Genomic DNA, 17959 nt, shown 5'->3' with positions numbered 1-17959 from the left:
TTTATAAAAATTTTTAATAAAGAACGACCTCTTGCCTATACTAAATTTTATACGCCACTTAATTATAGTATAAGTTAGTAATTCAACAGAATGCTTGGCACTGGAACATCGTAGAGAGTTGTTCAATGGCTCATTTTAAAGAAAATTAATGGGGTTAAAAACCTTTTGTAATTTTACAATAAAGAACGACACCTACCCCATGTTAACTGTAACATAATGTGACATTAAAGAAAGAACCTTAGTCCATAGTAACTGAAGTTATATTAAAAGACGATCATTTGGAGATCATACATAAGGGGTCGATAGTGTAAATTGGATTTTTTTAAGTGTCGTCGGTATCATGGTTTTATTGATAGCTGAATTACAAACTAAAAGAAATCGACTGCAGGTGGCTTTGAACCACCAACCCTTCGGTTATCGGCTGACAGTGCTAGCCACTTGCACTAAGACATCGTTAATTAAAATTGTAAAATTAACAAAATGATACATCGTTATAATCGTAGGTAGTAACCATGTATTAAGTAATAAGTGAATGCAATATTAATACGTGGTTATATTTCGACAAGATAATAAAAGATATACATATTTAATCGATATAGTTCATTATAAATGGGGAGTATGTAAGTTTCAAGATATATTAGGGTTGCAGCGGTAGCTAGCAACCTAGTAAGAGACGATCACGTCCAATATTTCAAACAGTTCGAAGTAACGAACTGTATAGTAAGAGTGACTCGTCTCAATAGTGAGATTTAATATGTATTTCCAGACCAAAAAATTCAATTTTTTTATATATTTTATTTTTCAGTTTAGAATCGCTAAAGGTGTTACGTAAACTGCAAAAATATTTATGATATCTGAGCAATAATTTTAATCTTTTCATTCAAAGTAACAGAATACTTGAAAATTTAAAGATTAGTTTTATTTTTTGTTAGGTTATGGGTACTTGATACGAGTCTTAAGAAGTGTTAATCAGATAATAATATTTATTCTTGTTTAGTAATAAGATGCCTTCTAAGCGAGTTATACGTAATTTAAAAAAACAGTACTACACAAAACACAGAGATAGCATCTTGAAAAGAAAAAAGCAAAGGTATTCAACTGACCAGGCGTATCGAGAAGCAAAAATTGAGAGACCCAAACAAAACAGCAGGGAGTGTTATCTTAATGATGAAGATTATAGACATGCAAAAATTGATAGTGAGAAACAGCGTTAATATAATGATGAAGTTTATAGACATGCAAAGATTGAGACAGCCAAACAAAAGAGCAAGGAACGGTATAATAATGATAAAGATTACCGAAACAAACATAAGAAAAAAGTTGCTACCAGAATAATGGGTAGATACTGGGGTGACAAAAGCTATAATGAAAAAATTAAAACCTTTGCGAGGCTTTACCAAAGAACGCATAAGGACAAAGTGAAAAATTACATTCAGAAGTCAAAGAAGATGGCAAAAATGCATGCTGATCTTCGTAAATTGAGAAACATTTTACGAATGTTTTACCAGGATTACGAAAAGTATTCAAAATTACAGATTAAAATTCTCTTTGAAAGAGCGGATGCTGTTGAAAAATTGGCTAGAAATGCTCTGGCAAAACTTCATAGTAATATCCAAAAGAAATGTTGTCAGTTTAATGAAAAGCTTCTAAGCTATGGACTGGCAACATTGGATCAGTTTGTAGATGCAATGGAAAATTCTAGACAACACAGTGAATATACGGAGGCGTACTTCTTAGAAAATTCGTATATTAATTTGGGAAGGAGTAATTGCAGTCTATGTAGCAGTAATAAAAATATATATACATGCATACCTATGAACAGCAAAGGAAAAGCAATGTTGTTCAATTATGGTGGAAACGAACCTGTTAGGGTTATTAGTATATGTCTTTGTAAGATTCTTCCTCAAGAAAAAAAGTATTTCCTAACTGTTTTTGAAACAGTTCTTTTAGTTCTACTGAATATTTGGCAAAAAATGCTCTGTGTTGTAGAACAAGCTGTCCTGAAAAGTACAAGACAACTATTGAAAAATGTTCTGAAACTAGATCTGACAAGGAAATTATGATGACTGAACTCACCTTTAACAATCTGCGTAAACATTAAAAAAAAAAAAAAATTGGGCAGCAGGTTACTTGGCAATGTCATCCTGATATCTGTAAGCTCTATTTGACGGATATTGCATTATGTCAAATTCTTTTTGAAATCCTTGAAAATAATATAGCATTAAAATTTTCAACTGACAAAATGGTTAATTTCTACCTTGACGGCTTGGACTATTGTGAAATCAATTAGTGGGAAACAAGAAAGCATGGGCATTCGTTGTACTGTAGCCCAAATGAGGGATGGTAGAGCTATTTGCGTTCTCTAAGGGCACTAGCTCCATATTTTCCTGTCTTGACCTGTTTCATTAATAGCGTATGTAAGGCAGAATCAAAATCTAAGATTATACAACATATTAATCTACTAAAAGTCGAGGGTTCGGACAAGGAACTAAGTGATTATTTAGAAGAAGTATCAAGTAGATTCTATTGTAATAGTCAAGACGTCACCTACGGTGATAGCAATATTAGAGTTTCTGTTGATGAAAATACAATAGTAAATTTATTTGGTGGGAGCCTTAATAAGGTAGCTAACATTAGGGATGTATACTCCACAATGCATTGTGACAGTTGCGAGCAGATAAAGACAAAATGCCAATTGAAGAGTCTAAGATCCCTTTCAAATAGGAAAGGTTTTGATGTAATATTGGCCCCGATTTTAGAACACCTCCAACAGGACATACCCAAAGATGACAGAGAACAGCTGATTGATTGTAAAGGTTGGAAAGAGGATGTCATAGATTCATTCTCTGTCTGTGATTACTGTGCTGGGAAAATGTTTAAAAGTCAGGACAATGTCCGATCAGTATTAAATAACTTTCATATCGACTGTACACCGGAATGTATAAAGTGTCTAAATAATTTTGAAATGGCAATGATTCGATTTGTAATGCCTCGCCTTACGATCGTCAAATTAGGGCAAGCAACTGCGTTGAAGAGACCTAGAACAGAACTTGTTGACTCTCTTAAGGGTAGAATAGTATATCTACCTGTTGATGTGCAAGCAAATGTAGATATTCAGCCTGAAAAACTTCTTAACATTGATAGGTTTGTAGTCATTGTCAATGGTCAGCCTACTTATGACAAGAATGTTTGGACTGCACTAATAGATTTGAAAAAAATTCATGAAGCACGGTTGTGGTTAAGAGAGAACAACAGTCTCTATAAAACAATACGTGCATACACCCTAGAAGATTTAAATAAAAAACTTGAAACGCGTCTTGCTGAAAAAGTGGTTGGTGTTGATAATTTACCTGAAATTATAATAAAGAACGACCTCTTGACTATACTAAACTTTATACGCCACTTAATTATAGTATAGGTTAGCATTTTTTACAGTAAAGAACGATCTCTCGCCCATAGTATTACTTTAAAAGACGATCATTGGAATAACAAACCATTACATACATCGGACCTCGTTAGCTACTTGATTGTAAGAGGTTCGTCTCTTACTATTTCAAGGAAGAAAAAGCCGTAGGCTTTTTCCTGTTTGTAATCAGGTTTTACAGGTTCCATCCGGGTTGCAGCGGTAGCTAGCAACCTAGTAAGAGACGATCGTGCCCCAAAGTAAAAACTAAAGTAACCCATATCTCCTGAAAAAAAAATTCACATCAAAACAAGAAGTATACTATTAGAACCGCCTTGTCCAAAACTTCTATATAAAAAACTTAACGTCCTTTGGCTTTTGCGGGTTGCAGCGGTAGCTAGCAACCTAGTAAGAGACGATCACGTCCAATGTTAAGAAATATAAAAACCCCTAACTCCAAAAAAAAAGAGTCGGATCAATTACATTAAAAGACGATCATTGGAATAACTTTTCATTATAATTGTGGAATATGTAAGTTTCAACGGATATCCGGGTTGCGGCGGTAGCTAGCAACCTAGTAAGAGACGATCATTACATAAAGGACCGATATATTTCATCATAAATGGTATTTGTCAATTAGGTTTTTCTTATATTTTACATAAAGGACGAAAGGTTCAGAGCTTCCAGTGTACGAAGATTATAGAATTAAAAATTTTCTCATACCGGGGATTGAACCCGGGCCTGCTAGATGAGAACCAGCTATCCTATACACTAGACCATTTGGGATTAGAAAACACAATGATTTAACATCCATATGCATATTTTTATTTCATCATCCGGGTTGCAGCAACCTAGTAAGAGACGATCACGTCCAATGTTAAGAAATATAAAAACCCAAAACTCCTAAAAAAGAGCCAGATCAAAACAAAAAGTACACCATTAGAACCGCCTTGTCCAAAACCCTGTATAGTAAACTTTCTTTCCCTTGGCTTGAACAGCAAGGGAAATATATTGGATTGAAAATCAAGAAAAGTGGCAGGTACTACAACATTCTGCCTAAACGGGATATTTTTGTTCTTTCTTTTTCTTTTCCACAGAAAGCTTGGCACGGGAACATCGTAGAGAGTTGTTCAATGGCTCATTTTAAAGGAAATTAATTGGGTTAAAAATCTTCTGTAACTAAAATAAATTATTTCTAAAAGAGAATAAATTTTTCCACTATAAACTGCATTTTGATGTCTTTTGATACTGCAGTTACATAAAGGATCGATGCTATAAATAGGATTTACTGATAGCTGAATATCAAACTAAAAGAAATTGACCCTGTGCGAGCTAGAACCTCCTACTTTTTGGTTAACTTTGATCGTGCTAGCCATTCGGACCACAGCGTCACTAATTTAAGTTGTAAAATTAACAATATGATCTGCTTAAATAGATGAAATAGTTCGTAGTAACGCACTGTATAGAAAGAGCAACTCGTCCCAATAGTAACCGAAACTCTAAAAAACGGAAATCTGATACTAATAGATACTCTAAAAGAATCGGATTTTTATGTTGCTTTTAAATTTATAATGAAGATATGAGTATTAATGCTTCAGCGTCGAAGGAATTTGACAAACTTTCAACTTTGGACTTTGAATTCGGATTAAATTGAGAAACGAACTGTAGCCCATAGTAACTGGAGTAATAAAAGGTATCATTATACATCCAGGTGGCAGCGGTAGCTAGCAACCTAGTAAGAGACGATCATGTCCAATGTTAAGAAATATAAAAACCCATAACTCCTAAAAAAAGGATCGGATCAAAACAAAAAGTACACCATTAGAACCGCCTTGTCCGAAACCCCTGTATAGGAAACTTTCTTTCCCTTGGCTTGAACAGCAATTATATTAAAAGACGATCATTCCGAGATCAAAACAGTGCATATATTGGACTTAGTTAGCTGCTTGGTCCTTTGAGGTTCGTCTCTTACTACTCCAAAGAAGTAAAAACCATAGGCTTTTTTCTTTTTGTAACCAGGGTTTTATCCGGGTTGCAACGGTAGCTAGTAACCTAGTAAGAGACAATCACGTTCCACAGTAAAAATAAGTTAGCCCATAACTTCTAAAACTAGATCCAGGTTTCAGAGGTAGCTAGCAGCCTAGTAAAAGACGATCACGTCCCATAATCGGGTTGCAGCGGTAGTTAACAAGAAGTACACTATTAGAACCGCCTTGTTCAAAATCACTATTCGGAAAACTTACCGTCTCTAGGCTTGAACAATAAGGATAATATGTTAGCTTGAAAATCAAGAAAAGTGACTGAAGTCCCGAAAATTTGCATATACTGCATCTGTTTTTTCTTTTTTCCGGTTTTTTTCTCCTCAGCTAATTGGGTTCTGGAAAATCATAGAGAGCTGTACAATGGCTCATTTTAAAGGAAATTGCTACATCTAAAGCCTTTTGTAATTAAAAATAAAACACTTTCAAAAATAGAATGAATTTTGACAAAAAAAAACTGCATTTTCGTGTACAAGCTTGATGAATGACTTTATAATCGTATAGGTTATAACCATATATGACGTTATAGTAGCATCCAGGAACTATCCTAAGTAACCAAGTTCTGACATAAGCCAGAACTGGTCCTTCTAAGACTCAGAAATAGACATTTCCACTTATCATCGTGGTTAGTGGCAGCGTCGAGTTCCCAGCGAAACATAAGCAATCATGCTACAAAAATGATGCTGTGAAGTACAATCTTAAATATTCATATTTCTTGTCTCGTGTTTACACAAAAAATGTCAAAAAAGATTGTTTTACTTTTATTGAAACACTGCAATTATTCCGTGAGCAAAACGAGATTAAAAAATTCCTGCAATATTTTTCCTTTGTTCCAAAATATTAATTATAAGCTAATAATGTTTGTACATAAATTGTGTGTGCATTTTGTACAGAAGTAAATTCAATATGTTTTCTTATTTTTATATTATCTTTTTAAATTCAAAGACAATTTGCTTCCGCTTTTTTCTGTTACAATTCCAATATTTGATTTTAATTTCTATGGAACATATTATTTTAAATGGCGCCAGAGTCCAATTTAAATATGATATTAAGAATTTTCAATCCAAACTATTTTGATTAATAAAACCTATTTACGCTGAGAATTACATTTTTCTACTGAAAATTGTATAAATTTTAATAATTTCAACAATTTGTTGACTTCAAACACGAATCACAGTTCTAACAATTTTTTTTTTTTTTATTGGTTTAAATTCCTGCAAAATATTTTGTTGGAAACCCATTTTTCTTACAGTGTATATCTATCATTTCTGGAAATGGTTGATTTCGTCGCAGTTTCAGTATGTGTCTGAAAATTGCAGTAAAGGTTTTTTTTTATGTTTTAAAGAAAAGAATCATACACCTTTTCCCATTTGAGAGTGAAGTCCTTTCTTTGCTAGTATTTTGTAGATACAGAAGACACAGACCACAAAGAAGTATCTGGCGACACCCAAAGTATTCTGGGGGGGGGGGTAAAGGGGTGGCCAGCTAAATGTCTTTCATGGAATAGCTCTGGCTCTCATCAACAGTACATTTAAGACCAAATTTCTGTAACTGTCTTGGTTACGATGATTTCTGGAATAAAAAAGATCGGAGATTGGGGGGGGGGGGGTAAGAAATTTTATTAATAAGAGCTGGTAAACATTTTACTGGTACACTGGTCATCGTTTTTTTGCTGGTGTGAAACCAGCCACAGATATCCAATAAGAATTTTGTCTTGCCTGGTAGATATCTTTCTGTGCGTTTAATTTTTGTCTTTTTAAATTCCATATTACTCTAGGAGTGAATATTAGACTTTTGGCCAAGGGTCATTTAGAGCATTTTAAGCATCCTTTGGGCTGCCAAAAGAGTTTTGAAATCATGCCATACACGTTAATGTTTTGTTCTATTTACAATTCTTTGTGCGGATATTATGGAGGAAGGCTCCTTTGTATTTAACACTAGCCTTCTCTCCCTCACTGTCTTCTTTTTCCCTCTCCAGCCCATTACATCCCCCCTACTGTGTCTATCCCACCTCCCTCTATATTTCTCTCTCTTCATTTATTTTTTTAGGCACCGCTATGTTTTTGGTTTTTGTAGTGTTCTAAGTGAGGACGGTGAATTATCTTTGCAGTCATAATTGAATGATGTCCGTTTCGTGCTTTTTTTGTTCTTTTGTCGGTATTATTTTACTAATGTTGTAATCCTTTTTAAGAATGGACTTGTTACAGTGGGACTCGTTTACTGTTCTGTTTCAAACGAACTTTGTCAAAGTATTGGAATTGAGTCTGGAACTGCCTTTTTTCCCACGAAGATTTTTTCTGTAAAGAATGCCAAAAGAATTTCTAGTCTTAACTTTCGAGACATCTCGAACGAAGTATATGATCTTTTGCCGAAACCTAGGATTCTTTCGTCTGAAGACTTAGAGGTAAATTTTGTGTTCAATTTCATTTTTGTATCATACGATCAGATGTCAACTCAATTACGGGCTTAATCATACATTAACATCGGGAATAATTGAGAGGAAAGAGATATTGTCGGTTTCGATTAGGATGTGTCACTGATTTGATGAAGAAAATTAATGACGATCACTGATGTATGTGGTCGAATTATCCAGAATTTTTTATATCTGTTTTTCACTGTAGTAAAGGGACATATCCCTATTTGAACTTTTATTTATTCGTTAAAAAAAATGAAACGAAAAATATAAGGACGAGTAAATTATAGTCCGCGCAACAGCGCTGTGTAAGTAAAGCACAATGTTGGCACAATGTTTTTTTTTTTTTTTTTTTTTTTTTAGAATTCGTACCGAAGGAGTTGTCGTAGAAACTTCAAAAAGGGCTCATTCGATTGGAAATTAGAAGGGCTTGCGCACTTTGAAATAGTTGAAAATGATTGGAGGAAAGCTAACACCCCTCTCACACCCACTATTTTCCCAAAGACATCCAATCAAAATTTTGAGATAACCATTTTGTTTGACGTAGTTGATAGGTATGTCTTTGAGGATGACACTCCCCGCACAGTCCTCAAGTCAAGGGTTTTAAGTTATGCCCTGGGGGCATACAAGGCTTTTATAAAAAGCGTTGTCGTAGAAACTTCAAAAAGGAATCATTCTATTGGAAATTGAAAGGGCTAGTGCCCTTTTTAATAGTCGAAAGTGATTGGAGGGCACATCTCCAAACACATCCAATCAAAATTTTGAGATAGTCATTTTATTCAACGTAGTTGAAAGTTCTGGAAATTATGTCTTTGAGGATGACAACCCCCCTCACTGCCCTCGGGGCAAGGGTTGTAAGTTATGCCTTGGGGGCATTTAAGGTGTTTATAGAAAGTGTTGTCGTAGAAACTTCAAAAATGGCCCATTCGTTTGGAAATTGGAAGGGATAGTGCCTTTTTTAATAGTCGAAAGGGATTGAAGGGCAACTAACCCTCCTCTCACGCCCACCGTTTCCCCAAACACATCCAATCAAAATTTTCAGATAGCCATTTTGTTCAGTGAAGTTGAAAGCTTCGGAAATTAAGTCTTTGAGGATGACACCCCCCCCCCCCACAGCCCTCAGGGAAATGGTTGTAAGTTATGCCCTGGGTACATATAAGGTTCTTATAGAAAGTGTTGCCGTAGAAACTTCAAAAACGGCTCAGTCGATTGAAAATTATTATGGTAGTACCTTTTTCAATAGTCGAAAACGATTGGAGGATAAGTAACCCCCCTTTCACGTCCACTTTATCTCTAAGCGTGTTCAATCAAAACTTTGAGATAGCCATTTTTTTCAACACAGTCGAAAGTTCTAGAAATTATGTCTGAGAATTAAAAACCAACAAAAGTCCCATGGGCAAAGATTGTAAGTTGTGTCCTGAGGGTATATAAAGTTTTTATAGAAAGTGTTGTCGTAGAAACTTTAAAAAGGGCTTGTTCAATTGGGAATTGAAAGGGATAGTGCCCTTATAAATAGTATAAAGTGATCGAAGGGCGAGTGCACCCCCCCCCCCTTGCCCTTCATTTCCCCAAACACTTCCAATCAATATTTTGATATAGCCATTTTGTTGAACGTAATTGAAGGGTTCGTAAATTATGTCTTTGAGTATGACAACCCCCCCCCCCTCCCCACACAGCCCTCAGTGCTAAGATTGTAAGTTATGCCCTGGGGTCGTAAAAGGTTTTTATAGAAAGCGTTGTCGTTGAAACTTCAAAAGGGGCTCATTCGATTGGAAATTGAGAGGGCTATTGCCCTTTTTAATAATAGACAAGAGTAATCGGAGGGAGAAGCCCCCCCAACACGCCCATTATTTTCCCAAACATTTCCGATCAACATTTTGGTATAACCATTTTTTTCAACGTAGTTGAAAGGTAAGGAAATTATTTCATTGAGGATGATGACCCCCCCCCTCCATAGCCCTCAGGACAAGGGTAGTAAGTTATGCCCTTGGGGCTATAAGGTTTTATAGTAAGGTTTTTCGTAGAAGCTTCAAAAAGGGTTCATTCGATTGGAAATTGAGAGGACTAGTGCCTTTTTTATTAGTCGAAATTGATCAGAGGGCAAATGCCCCCCCCTCCCCACGTCCATCATTTCCCCAAACACTTCCAATCAAAATTTTGAGATAGCGATTTTGTTGAATGTATTTGTAAGGTCTGGAAATTATGTCTTTAAGGATAACAAATCCCCCCAGCCCTCAGGACAAGGGTTTGGAGCTATGCCCTGGGGGCAAATAAGGGTTTTGTTGAAAGTGTGGTCATATAAATTTCGGAGGAGGCTCATTGGATTGGTAATCAGATCTTCTAGTTCTCTTTTTAAGATTAAAAGTGATCGGAGAGCAGATACCCCCCCCTCCTCCCGACGCCCATGTCGTATTGTCCCGAAATGCATCTAATAGAAATTTCGAGATAGCCATTCTATTCAAAATAGCTAAATATCATATAACAAGGCCTTTGGGGTTGAAACAAACCCCAAAGATTAGGGGTAAGGCTCAATTGGTTGAAAATTGGAAGTTCCAGTTTCTTTTTAAACGTCAAAAGTGATGGACGGCATTTATCCTCCCTCCCCCCTTCTACAACCCTTCCTTTCACCAAACACATCTGAGTGAAATTATGAGATTGCGATTTTTTTCAAAATAGTCCAAAGAAACAAATAATACTAATGTCTCTAGGGATGACACAACCCCCCAGGGCCCTGGGGATAGGGTTGTAAGTGATTTTATGAGGGCATATAAGGTTTTTATTGAATAGGCGGTTGTATAAACATCAGATGTGGCTTATTTGATTTGAAATTGGAAGTTATAGTGCCGTTTCTAAGAGTCAAAGGGATCTGAGAGCAAAAAGCCCTCTCCCTCCACGCTCAGCATTTGCCTTAGCACCTCCAATCAAAATTTGGAGATAACAATTTTATTCATCGTAGTTGAAAGTTTAGGAAATTATGTCTGTGAGGAAGACACCCCCCCCCCCTACAACTCTCAGGGAAAGGTTTGCCAGTTATGCCCTTGGGGTATATAAGGTCCTTATAAAAAGGGTGGTAGTATATGCTTTGGAGGGGACTCATTGGATTAGTAATCACAAGTTTTACTGCCCTTTTTAAGAGTCAAAGTGATCGGAGCGCACCTACCCCCCCCCCCCCCGCCGTGTTTTTCTGAGATGTATCGAATAAATATTTTGAGACAGTCATTTTATTCAAAATAGTCCAAATACCATATAAAAAGGCTTTTGAGGTTGATACAAACCACCAGAGCCTGAGGACGAGGGTTATGCCCCTGAGTCATTTAAGGTTCTTATGGAAGGGATGGTTGTATAAGCTTTAGAGGTGACTCATTTGGTTGAAATTGAAAGTTCCAGTTATATTTTAAGAGTCAAAAGTGATGAAGGTCAAGTGGCACTCCCCCACCCAACTACCCCTCTTTTCACCAAATACATCTGATTGAAATTGTGCGATGGCAGTTTTGTTTAAAATAGTCCAAAGAACATATTACAATGCTTCCAGGGTTGGCACAACCCCCCAAAGCCCTGGGGTGAGGGCTTTAAGTTTTGCCGTGGGGCATATAAGGTTTTTATGTAATTGGTGGTCATATTAAATTCAGATGGGACTCGTTTTATTTTAAATTGGAAGTTATAGTGCCCTTTTTAAGAGTCAAAGGGATTTGAGAGAAACCTCCTACCCCCACGCCCATCATTTCTCATAGCAAATATCTAAGCAAAGCATTGAGACACCAATTTTTTCAGCATTGTTGAAAGGTTCAGTAATTATGCTTGGTAAAAGTTCTAGTAGCAGTAGTAGCATTAGTAGCAGTATGTAAATAGCACCTTTTTTTCAACGTTCCCTTCAACACACGATGAAATTTTAACTTAGTGACATCAACCGGTCCTGAAGCATTGCTGATATTTATTTCAATACAGTTACAATATTGCCCAAATTTTTGCCTTAATACCCTTAGGTTTATTTTTGTAGTAGTATCACCAGTAAATATAGTAGTAGCAGTAGGAGTTCAGTTAATAGTAGTAGTCTTAGCTTTAGTTCAGTAATAGTAGTAGCAGTAATAGCAGCAGTAGTTGTAGGAGTAGAAGCATTTTTGTTATGATGCAAATATTGTCTTTTGGTTAGTTCAACATCCCCACAACAAGCGTTGTAAGTTTTAATTTCACACACGAAACTGTTCCTAAGATATTGTTGATATGCCCTTTTGACAACCTGCATACGTATGCAGGCTGTCATCAGTACAACAGAAATATTCTCTTCATACCTTCATAGGTTGTGGATTCTGAGCTAGCCAGAAGACACTTTGTGTATTCATTTAACGCTGCTTCTACGGTTACTGTAACTAACAAACTAATGGCATTACGTTGAAACTTTTAGGGAACGTTTAGGAGGAGTTTCAATTAAACGAAAATCCTATATGCATGCAGGTATTAAAAGGGCATATAAGCGCTATATAGGGCATATAAGGACATAGACAGCGATGCTCCATCATAGCCAGTGATACCATTAATATTTTAAAGGAGCTAATTTGATTGAAAATTAAAAGTACTACTGCCATTTTAAGAATCACAAAGTGATTGGCGGGCAATCGGCCCTCCTCTTTAGCTCATAATTTTCCAGACACTTACAATCAAAATTTTAAGACAGCCATTTTGTTCAGCATAGCTGAAAGGTCTAGTATCTAAATCTCTAGTATTATTGGGTAGGTCAACCCTCCCAAGTTATGTAATTTGCCCATTATGCTTAAAAACTAAATGGTGCTTTAAAATTAAATCAAAACACACTGTTTGTGTGCTGGTTGCCAATAATACATCTCAGCAATCTACCAAGAATAACTGAGGGTATTAAGTTCAAATTTTCGGGGCTACTTCTATTACTACTTCTGCTCTTAAGATTTTACTACATCAAAAGTGTAATTGTATCAAGGCTGGGAAAGAGCATAGATATAATTTTTTGCGACTGGTATTAACTTTTGTTTATCAGGTCAACTAGAGGATGCACTTGACTAAATTAAACACTACTATTTGTGTCATGATTTTCAAAAGAGTTTATGTTGTTAAAAATTGCTGAAAAGGTTCCTACAGCATATAAATAGGAGACCAGACAGTAAATTCATAAAGGAAAACCCTGAAAGATCCAAATTTTTATTTTCTTTTTTCCTGAAAAAGATAATGTCAAAATAAAACGAACGGAAATTAATTTAAAAACTTTTCTACAAAATAAGTTTTTCAAAAAACAAAAAATTAAAGTACTCCATTAAACCAAAAATCGACAAAAAATAGAATCAAATAATCTACAAAGCATACCACTTCCACAAATCAGTATCTATAAATAAATGAAACCCAAAACGAAGAGAAATTAAAGTAAACAACAGAGTCAAACTCAAAACAAGCAGAAATTAATATGAGTAGGGTTCAAAACCCCCTATGTTTTCTAAAAGCAAAAATATAATTTGTCCTTAAGTGAAAAAAATTCTTTTAAATGTTTTCAATTTTTTAACTTTAAGAAATCAAAAATTATTTAAGATTTTAAGGAATAAATATCAGCATATGTATATTAAACTGACAATGCACGTTTATTTGAATTTTTTTTCAGTAAAGTACAAATTATACTCTTGCTTTTAGAAAGCTTAGGGGTTTTGAACCCTACTCATATTAATTTCTGCTCGTTTTTTAGTTTGACTCTGTTATTTATTTTAATTTCTCTTCGTTTTGGGTTTCATTTATTTATTGATACTGATTTTTTCTAGTTGTATGCTTGGTAGATTATTTTGATTCTATTTTGTTTATTTTTGGTTTAATGGAGTTCTTTTTTTTTGAAAAACATATTTTGTGGAAAAAGTTTTGCTTAATTAATTTTCAAAAAAGATATTGAAAGATCATGCGGCTATACTTTGAATATTTGAATTTAATATTCAAAATGTTTTCAATGGGAAAAAAAATATATTTAAAAAAATACAAGGTTTTTAGATAAATCAGATTAGAAATTTTGCTGTTTGTTTAAATTTTGTGTTTTTAACCGTTCATCGTATAGATGAGGAAAAGTGGCGTATCCATACATCTGGAAAATGATGTATTTAAAACTTAGAGTATTTGAGATAATAGTGAGGAACATGGCCGATGAAGAAAAATGAGGAAGGCTTGGTACGATTTAAAAAAAATATTTCCTAAGCATAGTTTTACGAATATAGGTTGGTGATGAGGTGCTGAACGTGATTCTTTATATACTAATTAATCTCACTCATTATTTGCGTATCTAGCACATTGGCATAACAACAAACGCCGGGGGGTGCACCCTATTAAACTAGGATGAATCTGTGAAAAATTGCTCATTATTTTCGATGGTTTCTTGGCAGGTTGAAAAAATAGAAGGTTAAACAGGGAGAATGGGTAAGGAGAATTATCCAGTATGTTTGTCACAAGTGGCTAGGCTACACCGAGTTTAATGTAGCAGCAGTAGCAATAATGACTAAATGAAGAATTTTCTCTTACTATTGGAATACTATTACACTCATGGCTCCTATGTGGTCAATATTTCAACTAAAAGTCACTATTTTTAAGGCTGGTCACTATTTGTCAGTATTTTCGAGAAATGGCCACTAAAGTCACTCTTTTATGAAAATGGCTAAGTTTTTTTTCCAAGAATTTTTACTTCCAGGCCAATGCAAACCTCGTTTCAAGTGGAATGATTTGAGAATATTTTTTTTTTGTGCGCTGCATGGCTTTCACTTTTAGGGGCTGTCCCCAAGTATATAACTGGTCTCAACTCAGGTGCTTTTTTTTGTGGACCGACGTAACGTCGGCAGCTGACAAGGTAAGTTCCAATATTTGATTTTCAACTGAAATGGTAAGGCTACAGCGCTGCTCATTGTCTCTGCTTGGTATAAGTTCAACAATGGAAGACTTGTCGACACTGCAACATAAATGGCTGAGGGTTGTCTTCTTTTATCCCTTAGAAGTACTGTTTATGTTTTAATTCTATGTAATGACGGTACATGTAAAGCAGTGAAAGGGATTGACAACCCTTGCCACTGGAGTCCAAGATTAGGCTATTAGCTGATGTCCTTTTAGAAGGAGGCAGATAGAGATCAGTTTGCGTAGTATATTTGAAGCAATTCTAAGGTTGTTCCCATTCGCCTTTCTATTAGTAGTTTTTCATGCATAACCTGTTCTGTCCCTTGTTCACGAGTTTCGATGTGGTGGCACATCTGATCCCTCATCAAGAGCCGCGTTTTCAGGCTCAGCGGGTTCGAACACGGGTTGTTCTCGTCTAGTTTCAAGTTTCTAGTTTTTCGTCTAATTTCGTCTAGTTTCAGTGGGTTCGAAGTTTCAACCCCGTGTTTGATGCACTGATGCACAACGCTTGATGCACTGGACGAGAACAACCCGTGTTTGGAGACGGGTTGTTCACGGTTCAGTGGGTTCGAACACGGGTTGTTCTCGTCTAGTACATCAAGCGTTGTGCATCAGTGCATCAAACACGGGGTTGAAACTTCGAACCCGCTGAAACTAGACGAAAAACTAGAAACTTGAAACTAGACGAGAACAACTCGTGTTCGAACCCGCTGAGCCTGAAAACGCGGCTAAGTATAAAATCAACTTGATCCCTCATCAAGTATAAAACTATCTAAAGAATATTTACATCTGTAACCTTGATGCATGTAAAGATTACAATTTTTATGGAAATAAGATTTTTCTGGGTCAAACGTGTGATGAAGTAAAGATAGCTTTTGTTTTTGATTTTTACATGAAATTTAACTAACATTTTATTTTTCTTTTCTTTTTTCAACAAATTCATACTGAAGTGAGACCTGCACAATGGGAAAATGTAAATTTTTGAAGGAATGGCTGTCTAAAGACGATGCCACTGGCTGGCCCTATAAAGATTGGTGTACTAAAGTGCTCAGGGATGCTGCTGCATTTTTTGCTGCTTGTGTATCTGTACATTGAGCTGCTCAAAAGAAATACAAGCTCTGGAGTAGCACGCTAGAACAGAAGGTCATAAGCAAAACGTGCTCAATAAGTTAAATCCTTTGCAGCTACGGATGGCAGTAGCTTCTCACGCTAACGCTAGTGGAGACTCTTTGCCTTCTGGCTCTCACTTATCCTTCGTTTGTTTGAAGGACAACAGTTTGAAAGCTGAACTCATCTGGGCGCTTAAACCGGTCTCGTCGAATTGTCCTGCTGTATCTTGGGACGGTATCGCAACTACTTTAGAAGCTATGTTTGGGGATGGGATGTCCAAGGACTCTGCTCTTGGGGCTTATAAGCTTGCATACATCATAACCGACGCTTTGTCAGCTCACTTTAGGAGGATGACCTTGGATGATCTAAATGGTGTCCACTACGTTATTGAGTTTGATGAGATGAGAAACAAAGCTAGTAAGAAAGAGCTTCAGTTTCAAGTCAGATTTTGGTCTGAGAAAGTGAACAGAGCTGTTCAGTCGTCACTTAGCTAACTATTTCATTGGTCATGTAAAATCAGAAGACTTAGCAAAAAAAAAAAAAAAAAAAAAAAAAAAAAAAAAAAAAAAAGAGTAAAGAAGAGAGTAACGAGGATGGCTCAACATGTCTATGACAATCCACACCATTTTATTTGACAACACATCCATTATTACCCCCGTTAAAGGTCTCCTGTAAGTTTTTAGGGAGGTGGTTGAAATAAAAAAAAAACACATTCACCAAAAAATAGCTCTCAATAAAGACACTAGAGGAACCTATTTAAGCCCTATTTATTATGAACTAATTAATTCGGATCGTTTTCATATAAATCAACAAAATCATATTTTGCAACCTAACCAAATCTGTGATAGTGTCTTACCTAGGAAGCGATTGGCTTTTAAAAATGCTCTGCGTAAATTAAAAAATTGAATTGCCATTCAGAATTGTATTTTTATTCAGTTCCCCTTTCACTGTTACTTTGAGAGGGTCTTCTTATTTTAGTTTTTGTTTCTGTTTTAAGGTTTGACTTTTTATATTATCTTTGGATTTTATCAGTAATTTTTATTTTTTTATCGTGAACTGAGAACGGTCAAGCGGAGGTCTTGACCGAAATATTTGCATTGTGGTCTATGTTTTATACTGGCTTGTATTATCCTCGTTTCTTTTTTCCCTACTGTTTTTTTCGTTTTGTCTTGATTAGCCAGTGTGGTCTCAGAAATTATTTACAGAAGATTTAAAGCGTGAGATTTTTGAAGGCAATTCATGAAGCCAATTTAAGCCTCAAAAACGTTCTTATGATAGGGAGTGATGGACCTTTCTTTCATAAAAAAGTTTGGTGCTTGATGAACAGGGAAAAAGTTTAAAAAACTGGAGATCAAAGGAAAGGGTTGTTAGATATCGGGACATGTAGGATCCATGTTTTCCATAATGCTTTCCGAAAAGGACTAGAAGCTACTGCGGACGATGTTTCAAAGTTGGTGATCATAGTGTACTATTTCTTTTGGGGTTTGCCGGCTAGATTAGAGGACTTTCGGAAAATACAGCAATAAATGAATGTAACAACTAAAAGCTTTCAAAAGAAAGTGCCCACCAGATGGCTTACACTTGGCCAGGCTTTGCGAAGGTTTCTCTTGGAATGGGAACCATTGATTGAGTACTTTCTGAAGTTTATCCCTAAAAAAAACTAAACAATTATGAATTCAAACTTTTATCTATTGATTGTAAAGCTAATTAATGGTCCAAACATGATGGCAAGAGTCGCAGTTTATTGTGGACAGTGCTGACTACTTTGCGGACTTCACTGAAAAATTTCAGCGTGATGAACCATTGATCCATCTCTTGTTTGCATAGCTAAGGAAGCTCATACTAGTTCTGGCTGGACGTATCTTGAACGAAAAGAGTGCTGAAGCAATGGTTAAGAGGTTAGATGCTAAACTACTTGATGATTTGTCAAATATGAAGAGCCTAGCGGACATCGTATGGTCTTCTGATTACCTGAAAGATGTTAAAGGACGTCATAAGAAATCTTTCTTGATGAGGGTACGTGATCACTTCAGAGCTTCAGCTTCCTACTTGCTAAAAGACATCTCCTCGAACAGCGACTCTGCCAGACTCCTGAAGAGCTTCAGATGCTTTCAT

At 35.8% G+C, this 17959-nt stretch overlaps 1 protein-coding gene across 5 annotated transcripts in view; it reads left to right on the top strand.

Moving 5' to 3' along the window:
- LOC148951313 (endoplasmic reticulum disulfide reductase DNAJC10-like) overlaps positions 1 to 17959 on the top strand; it is a 94896-nt gene that overhangs the window by 30839 nt on the left and 46098 nt on the right. For 4 of the 5 annotated variants that reach the window (XM_089090798.1, XM_089090799.1, XM_089090796.1 and 1 more), the window contains exon 6: positions 7634 to 7846. The exons of the other annotated variant lie outside the window; for it this stretch is intronic. In XM_089090798.1, coding sequence (XP_088946924.1) covers positions 7634 to 7846 — 213 coding nt within the window. The remainder of the gene's footprint in view (positions 1 to 7633; positions 7847 to 17959) is intronic. 5 annotated transcript variants of the gene reach the window in all.

The sequence above is a fragment of the Artemia sp. Qi Xiang Cuo genome, chromosome 6 (genome assembly GCF_049724085.1).
Source record: "Artemia sp. Qi Xiang Cuo chromosome 6, ASM4972408v1, whole genome shotgun sequence".
Lineage (NCBI taxonomy): Eukaryota > Metazoa > Arthropoda > Branchiopoda > Anostraca > Artemiidae > Artemia > Artemia sp. Qi Xiang Cuo.
This window is presented reverse-complemented; position numbering and strand designations above follow the sequence as displayed.